Source organism: Engystomops pustulosus, chromosome 11 (genome assembly GCF_040894005.1).
Source record: "Engystomops pustulosus chromosome 11, aEngPut4.maternal, whole genome shotgun sequence".
In the NCBI taxonomy this organism is placed as follows: domain Eukaryota; kingdom Metazoa; phylum Chordata; class Amphibia; order Anura; family Leptodactylidae; genus Engystomops; species Engystomops pustulosus.
Window position 1 is genome coordinate 70,131,861 of NC_092421.1, and position 14,852 is coordinate 70,146,712.

Here is a 14,852-nt window from a genome sequence, read left to right on the forward strand (position 1 = left end):
GAGCGTAGTCGGGAACAGAACTGGAGTCACAACGGGAAAACACACTAATAGCAAAGGACATGGGAACAAGCTTTTTCTAAGGCTGGGTGTGCAGGGAGAGGCTGGATTAAATAGGATTCTGGGTAAGGCCAGTGCCAATTAACAGTGTTCTGGGCCTTTAAATCTTCTGTGGCTGGCACGTGCGCCCCCAAAAGAAGAAGGGGACCCTGTGCACGGCCTCGAGACCGGAAGCAGGAGCGAGGACGGGTAAGTAGATGTCTTGGGTCGCGGGAGCACCTGTGACACTAACTTTTTGATGAAAGGATGTCATCTTATTGAAGAAACATATATACAGAAACCCCCATGATGAATTAAATATGTAAAGTGATTCCCCTTAAAAAAAAGTTACATATACAGGGTGGAACAAAAAGTTTAAGAGGGTGGAATTTCTTTTGAAATATGCATTGAATCGGGAAACTAAAAATGTATGTGTCAAATGTTTTTCAATAATCCTTCCAAGGATACCAGATTTGGCCCCCTACCTCCACTCCCTGGAGGTGAGTGGGGGGACACGTAAAAAGCTTAATTGTGAACCCCTATTTTTATTGCAACTTTGGATTCCCCACAAGAAATTACATTAATTTGACCTAGCTCTTTTCCAATTTTGATGACAGATGGTGCTGTAATTACCATTAATATGAATGTGTGCAAAAATGTTGAAAAAGGGGATATTTTGATAAATACACATCAGATCCCAAATCTGAAAAAAGATGTAATATTTTTCTAAAAGCTTTCAATATTACCAAATTCAAGCACCTAATGTAGAGCATACAATATTTGAAAACTTTGTAGGCAACAAGAAAAATCTCTTTCTTCAGAGTGGAGAAGACTTAAGTTAATCATCTCTCCGATATATGAGAGGTGAAGAATTAGATTTCATTAGCCCCCGATCTATGAGAGGCGGGGACTCACATTACACCAGCCACCGATGTGAGAGGTGGGGAGTCACATTACACCAGCCCCCAATGTGTGAGAGGCAGGGACTCACATTATACCAGCCCCCGATGTGTGAGAGGCAGGGACTCACATTACACCACCCCCCGATGTGTGAGAGGCGAGGACTCACATTACACCAGCCCCCGATGTGTGAGAGGCAGGGACTCACATTATACCAGCCCCCGATGTGTGAGAGGCAGGGACTCACATTACACCAGCCCCCAAAGTGTGAGAGGCAGGGACTCACATTACACCAGCCCCCCAATGTGTGAGAGGAGGGGACTCACATTACACCAGCCCCCGATGTGTGAGAGGCGGGGACTCACATTACACCAGCCCCTGATGTGTGAGAGGCAGGGACTCACATTACACCAGCCCCCGATGTGTGAGAGGCAGGGACTCACATTACACCAGCCCCCGATGTTTGAGAGATGGAGACTCACATTACTTTGTATAAATATTAATTGTCAAAGTCTTGAAGATTAGTGGAACACACTGGACTCCCTGAATTGTCCAGGATCACTAGTACAAAAAGAAGCAACAATGACCACTATAGATGGTTTTCTTAAAAATATCTTTGCTTTATATATTTCTTTCAAAAAGTCGGTTACAGAAATACATCATATTGTGTCAAGGAGATATTAATTGTGAATGTATAAGATTGGTTTAACTATAGGGTAATTACAAACTTTGTTTAAATATTTGGCATCTATTGAAGCGTCCAGGCAGCTTTTATGATATCCTGGAGCTTTAACAGCCTGATAACCTCTGAACTGAAGACTGGTCTGTTCAGACCCCAAAGGACATTTGGTCTCCCTACCCCCCTCTTCTGCATCAGGATTTGGAAACAAAAGACTGTTTAAATATTCCTGGACTCTCCCCCCTCATTAAAACTTTGCCCAATCGTGAATGACCCTCTGGACTAATTAATGAATGGGCGGTTCTGAAATCTGAACCAAACTGAGAAGTTATAAAACAATATGAAATCCAAGAATTGGTGTTCACATTTTGGGGGCTGCTTGACAAGCTGAGTGTGTCCCTTATTTCTCCCACCTCCAGGGATCAGGATTTACTTTAAGTTGTAAGTTTCTGTTATTTTTCTCCCTTTTTATTTTATAACTGTTTTGCCGTGTTGTGTGTCATTTTATTTTGTAATTCTTTTGTTTTTAATATCTTTTTATGCACTGATCAACTTTTTGTAATTAAAGCTTTTCACTTTAATTTTGGTCCCTGTATGCTCTGCGAACTCATAGCCTTGTGAAGGGTGGTTAGCTGTGTGACTGCTGGAGTGCTGAGTGTGCATGTCTAGTGGTGTGACAAGGTGACTGCCTGAGAAGCAAGAATTGATGTAGAGTGGGATACTTATTGGTCCCAGTATAAATGCAATAAGTGGTGGCAGCGGGTCTGGTTCTGGTGCTGGAGCTGTATGAGGTGTGATTTAGGCTCAATTTGTGTCCTGAGTGAAAGGTGAGCGCAAGTTTGAGTAGGCTAAATTAACCCGTACAGTTGCACCCCAAGTCACGTGACGAGGCGGCGGCGTCCTTCGCCGTGACAAATTGGTGGCAGCGGTGGGATAAATTCATTTTTGTCAGAGCATTAAGTGTTGGGATTAAGCAACTAACCCCTGCACTTAAGGACTAGTGGAATCCTTGCGAGGAGTACCCTAGTTTTACACGGACCAAATCAGTGCTGTTCTAAGACACACGTGCAAACAGTTTCCCTTCCCCGTTTTTCTTTTCTATCTTTTATTTGGCAAAGGTTGCACTCAGTGATGGCAACCATCTACAAGAGACAGAGCAAGGAGGCTCTAGTCCACCTCTGTGAGCAGAGAGGTATCGACCCAGCTGACAAGTCCAAAGAGCTGCTGGTTTGTGCTTTGATGGAGCAAGATGCAGAGCAAGGATCTGGCACGGCTCAAGGGAGCCAAGATATGGACATTAATCCTGGAAGAGTTTCCCCTGAGGCTACCCACAGCAGGAGCCCTCAGGAAGGCAGGGATGTGTCTCTACAAATGGCCCTACAGCAGCTAGGTGAATGTGATCCTAGCCTGCGCCTGCAGCTTATCCTTCAATTTAATCAGGCGGCCGCAGAGCGAGAGAAGGAGAGAGCGGCCGCAGAGAGAGAGGAGAGAGCGGCCGCAGAGCGAGAGAAGGAGAGAGAGGCCGCAGAGCGAGAGAAGGAGAGAGAGGCCGCAGAGCGTGAGCGCCAGGCTGATAGAGAATTCAGGCTGGAAATGGTGCGTATTGAAAGGGGTATCAATTCTGGGCAACCCCAATCCCAGGATGTAGACCCCAAAAGGCCTCGTCAAGAACGTTTTCCAGTACTGGACAAGGATGGGAACTTGGACATTTTTCTGCGATCTTTTGAGAAGACCTGCAGACAATACCATCTGCCCCGTGAGCAGTGGGCACAGTATTTAAGCCCAGGGTTAAGAGGCAAAGCCCTGGAAGTATTTGCTGACCTTCCTCTTGAGCTTGATGAGGACTATGAAGCTATAAAAGCTGCTTTGATTAAAAAGTACAACCTAACTCCAGAGGTGTACCGCAAGAAATTCCGGAGCATAAAGCGAGGACCAACTGACAGCTACGCTGATGCAGTAGGCAACTTACGGACTACCTTTCTACAGTGGACCCGAGGACTTTCTGTCAACAGCCGTGAGGACCTGGAGGATCTCATGATAAAAGATCAATTTCTGCACATTTGTCCTGTGGATGTACGACAGTTTGTTTGTGACAGAGAGCCTAAAACTGCGGATGAAGCTGCGCAGATTGCAGACTCCTATACTGCCAACCGGATGCCTGAAGCCAAGAGGGAAACATCCCCCCAAAGGTCCACCAGCTGGAAGGAAAAACAAGCCAGGATAACATCACAGCCTTCTGTCTCCAAAGTGGGTGAGAACATTACACTGAGGGAGTCTATAAATCAGGGGGATATGCGCAAATGTTTTATTTGTAACAAAGTGGGTCATCTGAGGTCTGCGTGCCCAGAGAGAGGGGCAACTGTCTACTCTACAGCACCAGTAGTCATGCTGCTTTCTGGTGATATGGACAAGTTACAGCCCCATATGCAGACTGTGATAGTGGGTGATAGAGTCACCCAGGGATTAAGAGACTCAGGGGCAAGTTATTCATTGGTTCGCCCTGAGGTTATAAACCCTAAGGACATCATTCCAGAAAAGACTTTGCCTGTGAAGGGGATAACTGGATGCCATCCAGGAGTGCCCGTAGCCAAGGTTTTTATGGACTGGGGTTCTGGTAGAGGTATCAGACAAGTGGGAGTGTCACAAGAATTGCCTGTGGATGTATTGTTGGGAAATGATTTGGGAAAAATGACAACTGTGTATGTGCCTGATGTACAACCATCATATGAGAAAATGGGCAGAAGCCCAAGGGGACTGGTCTGGGAAGGAGGACAGGATAGCAAGAGCAAGGCTATGCCTGCTCCAGAACCAGAGGTGTCCCAGTATGAGGAAGCTACGGGGGAGGGGGTGGTGAATGGGCCCCCAGAGATAACCCTGCAGTCAGCAGATATGATGAAGGGTGTGAGAGGCTGCCAAGATGGAGTCTCTGAATCTGCACCTCAAAGCTCTAAGGTCCTGAGTGTGGATCTGATGGAGGCCATTACTCAAGGAGAGGTCCTAGAGCAGACAAGAGGTGTCAAGATGAGTAAGGCTCAGAGCATGAGCCACAAAGATGCCTCTACTCAGACTGGGGAGATGCAGTGTGTCTATGAGCCAAAGACAGATTATTCACTAGAACCAGTGCTGATAGAGGAGATTGGGGTCCACAGTGAAGTTGGGTGCCCAGTGATGAGTGTTGCCAGTGCAGTTTTGAGGAGCGGTCAGGAAGTGGAGCAGGAGCATAGGGACTCTCAGGAGAGCGTTCAGTCAGTGGTCCAACCTAAGCCCTGTAGTATCAATGGTAGAGGGAGGAACCCCAATAGCTGTACAGAAATAAGACCAATACATAATTTAACTGGATACAGTAGTCCTCCACTTAACTCCACTGGTATTTTGTCCAGCAGGGAGAGGGTTAAACATTTCACACTTGGTAGGGGGAACACAGAACTTAGTGTTTCTGCAGCACAAAGCCATGAAGTCAGCAGGGGGTCCCAGCACAGCAGTGTACAAGTGACCAGGGGAGATAGTACTTGGCCTTATACACAGGACAAAGGACCAGATGGTTGATGTGCCCAGGTAATCACATCTTATGGCAATGATTTTTATGGTACTGCACTTCTGCAATGTATTATTGGTAATTGGCTTGGGAAAATTTAAAATGGCGTGGGTCATTTCAAATTTGCCCAATCTTGAAAGGGGGAGGTGTCAAGGAGATATTAATTGTGAATGTATAAGATTGGTTTAACTATAGGGTAATTACAAACTTTGTTTAAATATTTGGCATCTATTGAAGCGACCAGGCAGCTTTTATGACATCCTGGAGCTTTAACAGCCTGATAACCTCTGAACTGAAGACTGGTCTGTTCAGACCCCAAAGGACATTTGGTCTCCCTACCCCCCTCTTCTGCATCAGGATTTGGAAACAAAAGACTGTTTAAATATTCCTGGACTCTCCCCCCTCATTAAAACTTTGCCCAATCGTGAATGACCCTCTGGACTAATTAATGAATGGGCGGTTCTGAAATCTGAACCAAACTGAGAAGTTATAAAACAATATGAAATCCAAGAATTGGTGTTCACATTTTGGGGGCTGCTTGACAAGCTGAGTGTGTCCCTTATTTCTCCCACCTCCAGGGATCAGGATTTACTTTAAGTTGTAAGTTTCTGTTATTTTTCTCCCTTTTTATTTTATAACTGTTTTGCCGTGTTGTGTGTCATTTTATTTTGTAATTCTTTTGTTTTTAATATCTTTTTATGCACTGATCAACTTTTTGTAATTAAAGCTTTTCACTTTAATTTTGGTCCCTGTATGCTCTGCGAACTCATAGCCTTGTGAAGGGTGGTTAGCTGTGTGACTGCTGGAGTGCTGAGTGTGCATGTCTAGTGGTGTGACAAGGTGACTGCCTGAGAAGCAAGAATTGATGTAGAGTGGGATACTTATTGGTCCCAGTATAAATGCAATAAGTGGTGGCAGCGGGTCTGGTTCTGGTGCTGGAGCTGTATGAGGTGTGATTTAGGCTCAATTTGTGTCCTGAGTAAAAGGTGAGCGCAAGTTTGAGTAGGCTAAATTAACCCGTACAGTTGCACCCCAAGTCACGTGACGAGGCGGCGGCGTCCTTCGCCGTGACATATAGAAAAAACATTATTCTTATAAATTCATTCTGAGGGTATACCTCTAGATAATGTCCTTTGTTATTTACGCAGGTTGTATTAATAAAATTCCCTTACAGAGTTTCACTGTACCGTGGCTAGTAGAGATGATTCACAGCCAGTTTTTGGAAGAAGGTGGGCTCCATGTCATCAGTCACTTCTTTAGCAGAGACGGCGCTCGCATGTTTTCTGTGACATTTCGGAGGTCACGCCCCTGTCTGAGGAGGGAGGTGTGACCTCCGAAACCTCACAGAAAACTCACATTACATGAACCCCCGATGTGTGAGAGACCAGGACTCAAATTACACCAGTCCCCTTAGAAAATAGAAAACTACTATGTCCACGTTGCTTTTGCTGGGTTACACTGAATGTAGATTCTACATAAAAATTCATTCCTCCCAACTCACCCCAGGGAGTGAACATACAGGGCCAACTTTAGTACAAAATTGATTGATCCTCCGCCTCTACGTTCATCCACTCCACATTTAGGAAAAAAAAGATGCAGTACCTTTCCAACCAGAGATTTTTGGTACTCACGGGGACAGTCCTTAGTCCATACCCAATGTCCTCAGTGTTGCATGCCTAGGGCATGAAAAATCCTCATACAGGGTACGGTAGTTCAGCACGGCGTTCCTCCTGGGGATTCTCAAGGTAGCTCGTAGCTTCTGTGCTGCTCCTAATTGTTCCCACCCGGGAACTTGTTCCTCCACTACTCGTTCCACTTTCTTCGTTCCTTCTTCTAATTACTATTCGATTTAGGAAGAGAAAGGAAAAGAACGATGGTGCAGTACTTTTTTGATTGTTAAAATTGTTTTAATGGTAATACTCACAAGAGTAAAGATTAAAAAGGCCTTATGGATAAAACAAACACCCTCGGTATACCGCCCGACTCCGAGTTTCGCCTGAAATGGCTTCTTCCGTGTTGGGCTATGTGTCTTTTATATGCAAATTCAATTCATATGCAAAACATTTCTCACAATTTTTTTCTCAAAATAAAATAAAATATATATATTGCATATAAATTGTGAAAAAAAAAATTTTGAGAAAAAAAATTGTGAAAAAAAAAATTTGTGAAAAAAAAATTGTGAGAAATGTTTTGCATATGAATTGAATTTGCATATAAAAGACACGTAGCCCAACACGCCGGTAAGCCCCGGAAGAAGCCATTTCAGGCGAAACTCGGAGTCGGGCGCTATACCGAGCGTGTTTGTTTTATCCATAAGGCCTTTTTAATCTTTACTCTTGTGAGTATTACCATTAAAACAATTTTAACGATCAAAAAAGTACTGCACCATCGTTTTTTCCTTTCTCTTCCTAAATCGAATAGTAATTAGAAGAAGGAACGAAGAAAGTGGAACGAGTAGTGGAGGAACAAGTTCCCGGGTGGGAACAATTAGGAGCAGCACAGAAGCTACGAGCTACCTTGAGAATCCCCAGGAGGGACGCCGTGCTGAACTACCGTACCCTGTATGAGGATTTTTCATGCCCTAGGCATGCAGCGCTGAGGACATTGGGTATGGACTAAGGACTGTCCCCGTGAGTACCAAAAATCTCTGGTTGGAAAGGTACTGCATCTTTTTTTTCCTAAATGTGGAGTGGATGAACGTAGAGGCGGAGGATCAATCAATTTTGTACTAACATTTACTGGTTATTTTTTTGGATCTTTTTAACCTGTATCCTCCTTGCGCCGTTTTTTCCATTCTTTTTGCGAGTAAGGGTAAACTGAATATTGTTCTTCAACTTTAGTACAATTAGATAGACTTTTAAGAAATATTTGACACATTTCTCGAGACTTCCCCATTTTTGAACATTTTCTTTACCATTTTGATTTTCGGTGATTACAGTGCCATTTGTGTCAATAAAAATGGGATGAAACATAGATTGAATCAATGTAATTTTTCCTAGGGAAACCAAATCTGTAATAAAAAAATTTGGGTTTCCAATAAAAACGTTAAAGTTGCCCCTCACCCCCAGGTAGAAGTAGGAGGCGGAGTTTGGTATAATTGGAAAGATTTTTGAAAAATATTTGACATGTATAGTATTTGTTTTTTTAACCAATTTGTAGATGTGAGATCTTCCACCGTCCCAACCTTTTTGTTATCACAGACACATAACACTTTCTGTTAAAGGCAGAAACATATGATATTACTTGGAATGTGGCAATGGAGGTTTTTTGCATTTCATCCCCTTACATTAATTGTGTAACTACTGAGATAAATGTTCCTTCCATTAACAAAAAGCTATACATTAACCAACACAAGGTTATGTTAACATCTAATTGGCTAATAAACATTGACATTATGAGATAATGTCAGTGATTATTTCTGGTTTAGGGTATAAATGAGCAATTGTCTCAACCATGGTCAGTTGTAGGATCTGCAATTCAACTCTACCATGAAGCTCCTCCTGATCTGTGTGCTCCTCGGAGCAGCTGGCGAGTCTTAATATTTCCTTAAATTTAATTACTTTTGGATTTTTTTGTTAATTGATAGCTCAACATGGAGGAAATCATAAACTTCATAGGTTCATTGTAAAAGTCCAAATCAATTATTCTAAAATTGACCATTTGACTTATTGATGTCCAATAGACTCAAGATGTGAAATTGTGTTGGGACTAGTGATGAGTGGACACAAAATACAATGTTCAGGTTTGTGCCGAACTTTGTGGGTTTTGGCTTCCGACAGAAGTTTGGGTTCGGAATTGATAAGACCATCAACCAGCTTTTCACCTTGATTTAAGGATGTATGAAGAGTTCTTACGGATTGAGCCCTCTTCAAACACCCACCGCTAAAACCCATAATCGGTGCAGAAAGCTTTGCCGACATTTATATTCTGCTGATGGCTTTGCTGGTGGTATTTACACACCCGTGATCGGTGTTGGTGTTAGTGTCGGGTTGGGTACTTAAACCAAACTTCTATTTGAGGCTCTCCAAACCCAAACCCAAATGGGTCCACGCATCCCTAGTTGAGACATGATTGATATAAAAGTACACTTCATGTATAAAAGGAAAAGATATTCCACAAAGATATTTTAAAAGGGTTGTCCAACCAGAGCAGCTCCCATATTGTGCACTTTATGAGGATCACACAGTACTGTGTGAACTGTGTGAACTCATTTAAGAGCTGAACTACATGACAATTTGAGGCTTCCTCATTGACCCTCAGTATTATACCATGGAGGAATTAAATGGGGAAAGAACATTCTGAAGGCTACAATGTTTCTATAAATGGTTCCAAGTTCATTACCACATAGTTGTCTTTTTTACCATTTAGATCAAAGTTTATTTTACTGTTTTTCATTTCAGCTGCTTACGATGATGATGACAAAATCGTTGGAGGTTACACCTGCACCAAGAACTCCGTTCCTTACATTGCATCTCTGAACTCCGGCTACCACTTCTGCGGAGGTTCTCTGATCAACAACTTGTGGGTGGTCTCTGCTGCTCACTGCTACAAGTCGTAAGTAGCTCCAGTCCAATGCAAAATCTGTAACATGGCCCCCAGCTACCATGTAGCATACAGTAACAGCGCCCTCTTATGTTGTGTTAGGTCACTAGGCATAGATGTTACTGCTACCGCTGTACTCTCGATAACTACTCCCTGGCCTGATATAACTTGAAATCAATGGACAATGGATTTGGTTAATGATACAAAAGTATTAATAAAAGCTTCTTTTCAAAAACACAGTCGTTTAAGGACTAAAAATGTCTTGTTATTTGGGGTCCTTGGCTGAAAATAAATGATGTTATAGAGTATATTTGCTTGTCCCCTTTTTTCATAGTAGGGGGTTGATAATGAAAAAGGTAGTAATTAGTTAAGTCATTGATGTATAGTTCAATCATAGTACAAGATTTCTAGAGCTTCTGGATTTTGGTGTCCTTTGGAACCCAATATTCAGGACAAGGTCCTTTCTTCTACCTACATCGACGGTATATAATGTCTTAATAGGGAGTTTGACTATTTGCTTATATAGATATTATGGGTTTTTAAACCCATACAAAGCTATACCTATAACTTATCACATCCTTAAATTACTTTAGGAGCCTTCAGGTCAGACTGGGAGAACACAACATCGCCACCAGTGAAGGTACCGAGCAGTTCATCAACTCCGTCAAGGTCATCAGACACCCAAGCTACAACTCCAGAACCATTGACAATGACATCATGTTGATCAAGTTGGCCTCTGCCGCCACCCTCAACACTTACGTTAAGGCTGTGGCCCTTCCCTCAGGCTGCGCCGCCGCCGGCACCAGCTGTCTGATCTCCGGATGGGGCAACACCCTGAGCAGTGGAAGTAAGTTGTTTATAATGGCATATATTTTATGTTGGGTGTAGAATTGGGTTACCTATAAGCCTTAGAGTGTCAGTCAAGATTTCTATCAATTTCGGTTAGAAAAATAGTGAAGTATACCTCTCTAAGGCTCCAGGGATGTAGTGCAAACATACCCTCAGCATCCTCTCAAGTTACAGCCCTGAAAGCCCCCTAGGAAGTTGTGACATTTCAATGTAATGTGGATGTAAGAGAAAGGTCTAAGAAGTAATGGTAGGACAGACTTTGACAGTGAGCCCTAAAGTTTGAATCTCACCAGCTGTCCCTACCTAATAGACCATTCTAAGTTAAGTGGTAGGTGAGAACTGGTTAATGTTCCCTTCCTGTGCCAAAAAGGACAAATTAAACACAGAATAATAGTCTTACTAGCATGGGTGAAAAACTAGAGGACAATGTAGTACGGAATCAAGAGACAAACTGATGGTCAGAAGGCAATAGGTCAAAGAATCCAATGTACAGAAGTCCAGAAAATGCTAGCAAGTTTCAAGGAGGACTTATAGCAAGCAGTGGGAAGTGGGAAGACAATCGTCTTATGATATATCAAAGTCCTGGTCTAGAAAATGATTGGTGGGGGCATCTGTCCATCACAGCTTACTTAACCCCTTACCGACGTGTGACGTACTAGTACGTCACGTGTCGGCGGCAGGTGAATAGCCAGTAACTGTTTGCTGCATATTGCGCCACCATCTTGGTGAAGATCGCCGTTACGTCATTGGGGGGCGGCAATTGCTTCTGAAGGCTGCCTGGTTTTAACCAAATCATTACAATGTGCTGCATTGTAGTATGGTAGTAAATGGTAGGCTCAATCAGACAATCTAGGGTTAAAGTACCCCAGGGGGTCTGAAAAATAGTAAAAAAAATTATTTAAAAAGTTTTTAAAAAATGATATTAAAAATACCTAAAAATTAAAATCACCCCCTGTCCCTAGAAGTCTTAAAAAATAAACAGTTAAAATCATAAACAAGTTAGGAATCTCTGCGTCTCAAAAATTTGGTATCGCCGTGATCATTTGGGGAGCACGGTGAAAGCCGTAAAAACCAAGCCCACAAGAAAACTGTACATATACGTTTTTTCACCAATTTCACTCCATTTGGAATTTTTTTCCTGCTTCCCAGTACATGGAATATTAAATATTGTCACTATGAAGGGCAATTAGTTATGCAGAAAACAAGACCTCACGCAGCTCTCTACATGAAAAAATTAAAAAGTAGAGATTTTTGATGGTGGTGAGTGAAAAATGGAAACGCAAAAACGAAAAAGGGCCTCGGCGGGAGGGGTCAAAGGAAATCTACCATCAAAATCCATCATGATAATCTGTATTACAACTTGTAACATAATTCAGCAGTTTTAAAAACTAATATTATAAATTACCATTATAATGAGCAAAAAATACAATTAAAAAATACATACACTATTAATATATAGATAAATAATTAGAAGATTGGAAAAAAAACTATAAGAAAAATAAATCTTTTTATGTGGTTTTAATGAAGAATTCCAAACCTTATAAGATATATTCACTTTAATGACACACTCCATAGAGTTTTCCAGCAGGCTCATCCTATTTTTGTTGACTGATGGATTTATCGATAAATTTTAGTTTTTCACAATTTTTATTGGTTTTTTTTTTGCCTTGCAGCCAGCATGCCCAGCAACCTCCAGTGCCTGAACGCCCCCATCCTGACCACTGCCCAGTGTACCAACTCCTACCCAGGACAGATCACCGCCAACATGTTCTGTGCAGGTTTTCTGGAAGGAGGAAAGGATTCTTGCCAGGTAAAGAATTATTATAACTGTTATGTACTGATGATAAGAAAGGGTTACCCCCCCCCCTCCACAAGGCAGATAATGGGGAGACAAAGCAGTTGGTTTCCCACTTCCTGATCCCAAGATGATGATAGACACTTCTGGCTGGGGCATAAAACATCCAAAGCAATTACTTGGGGTCCACACTGAAAGCAATACATACAGGCGGTCCCCTACATAAGGACACCCGACTTACAGACGACCCCTAGTTAAAGACAGACCCCTCTGCCCACTGTGACCTTTGGTGAAGCTCTGTAAATGCTTTACTATAGCCCCAGGATGCAATGATCAGCTGTAAGGCGTCTGTAATGAAGTTTTATTGATAATCCTTGGTCCCATTACAGCAAAAAATTTTGAAACTTCAATTGTCACTGGGGCAAAAAACAAATTTGTCTGGAACTACAATTATAAAATATTCAGTTTCGACTTACATACAAATTTAACTTAAGTACAAACCTATGGAACCTATCTTGTATGTAACCCCGATGTAATAACTTTGTTATTACATTTCCATCATCTAGTTATTTAGGACTTCTGTGATTGGTGGGGGTCCTATCAGTCGAAACACCTCCACCATTTTGACCCATTTTTCAATCCTGTAGATGGGGGATAACATTTAAACAAGGTTGAATTGAAGGATATTCTCTACTTAAGGTTTAAATTCAAGACCAAGCATGGATCTAACACATGGCGGCATGTACTGGGGGCTACTCAATATATACAATCATGTTTAGCTTTGTGATGCTTCTAGGTTGTTCTAGTAATTTGCTAGAAACCTCCTGATTCCATGAACTTGTCTTTTCAGGGTGACTCTGGTGGACCCGTGGTGTGTAATGGACAGCTCCAGGGTGTTGTCTCTTGGGGTAATGGATGTGCTCTGAGGAACTATCCCGGTGTCTACACCAAGGTCTGCAACTACAACTCCTGGATCTCCAGCACCGTCTCCTCCAACTAGGATGAATAACCTCTACATCTACAGTTTGTGATCCATGTATTGAAGGACTAAATTTGTAGTCAAATAAAATACTTGATTGCACATCTGAGATCTTATTCTTTATGTCATTTGAAATCTTATAATGATGGTTAAAAAGTAAATAGGTCAATTTTCTATAGTCAGAATGTAGACAACTGAATGTTTGAATGTTGAGGGTGGAATGGCCAATAGTTGGGTTACATACCAATCTTCTTGTACTGTATCAAAGGATTATAGTAGATATAATCCTTCTGTTTTGATTTAGAAGAAGGATAAAACCCATAAAGCTGATGCCGATTGGCCCATAGTGGGGGTGATGGAGTTTTCTCGGAGTTGACATACTAATATATAGATATCAGTGATGTTTCATTGATGAAGGGTCATAAGAATTCGATAGTCTTCTTAAAAACTCCAGTTGGGCTGAGGTCTACATCTTATCTTCCGAGTTGTATCGGTAGTAGCCAGGTGTGAAGGCCAATCTTCTTAGCACTAGTCTAAGCTACATCATGATCTTGGATGTGAAACTGTTGGTGGGGCAAAGAAAAATTTTCACCAGGTTCATACACTGGTATGGATCAATGACCACCAAAAGTAATTCCCCCACAAATCCTGATGTCTGGGGTCGCATATTCTCAGCACCATGTTTTACAGAGGTTATTATTAGAGATGAGCGAACATACTCGTCCGAGCTTGATGCTCGTTCGAGCATTAGCGTACTCGAAACTGCTCGTTGCTCGGACGAGTATTTCGCCAGCTCGAGAAAATGGCATCTCCCGCCGTTTTGCTTTTTGGCGGCCAGAAACAGAGCCAATCACAAGCCAGGAGACTCTGCACTCCACCCAGCATGACGTGGTACCCTTACACGTCGATAGCAGTGGTTGGCTGGCCAGATCAGGTGACCCTGGGATAGACTAGCCCCTGCCCGCGCTGCTCGGGTCATTCTCTGTCTGGATGCCGCTAGGGAGAGAGCTGCTGCTGGTCAGGGAAAGCGTTAGGGTGTTCTATTAGAATAGTGTTAGGCAGGAGTGATTCTACAAGAACCCAACAGTCCTTCTTAGGGCTACAATAACGTTTTATTTTCCTTTTTTTTTGGTTTGCTTGTGGCTGGGCTTGCTGCTATTAGTAGTGCAGCTAGTACCATATTGTGAGTAATTTGCAGGGAGACTTGTGTTTAGCTCTTAGTGACACACATATCCACCTCAAACACCGAAGTGGGACAATTTATTAGGGGTCTGATTTGAATTAGGCAGAGTCTGCTGATTTATTTTTTTTTTACGTTTATTTCTTTTTAGAACTCACAGTAATCTGCCAAAGCAGTGTGCTTTGAGTGTGGGCTAGAAAATAGCCATAGGAGGACCCCAACGGCTTATTTAGGCCTACTATAGCGTTATATTTTCCTTTTTTTTTGTTTGCTTGTGGCTGGGCTTGCTGGCATTAGTAGTGCAGCTAGTACCATATTGTGAGTAATTTGCAGGGAGACTTGTGTTTAGCTCTTAGT

The 14,852-nt window shown here is 42.4% G+C and overlaps 1 protein-coding gene across 1 annotated transcript; it reads left to right on the forward strand.

Moving 5' to 3' along the window:
- Window positions 1-8,586: 8,586 nt before the first annotated feature.
- On the forward strand, window positions 8,587-13,426 carry LOC140105666 (trypsin-like). The gene is made up of 5 exons (XM_072129671.1): window positions 8,587-8,678; window positions 9,551-9,704; window positions 10,286-10,539; window positions 12,215-12,351; window positions 13,187-13,426. Exons 1-5 carry the CDS (start codon window positions 8,639-8,641, stop codon window positions 13,334-13,336), a joined length of 735 nt encoding a protein of 244 aa, XP_071985772.1. The 5' UTR covers window positions 8,587-8,638; the 3' UTR covers window positions 13,337-13,426.
- The last annotated feature ends 1,426 nt before the right edge of the window (window positions 13,427-14,852 follow it).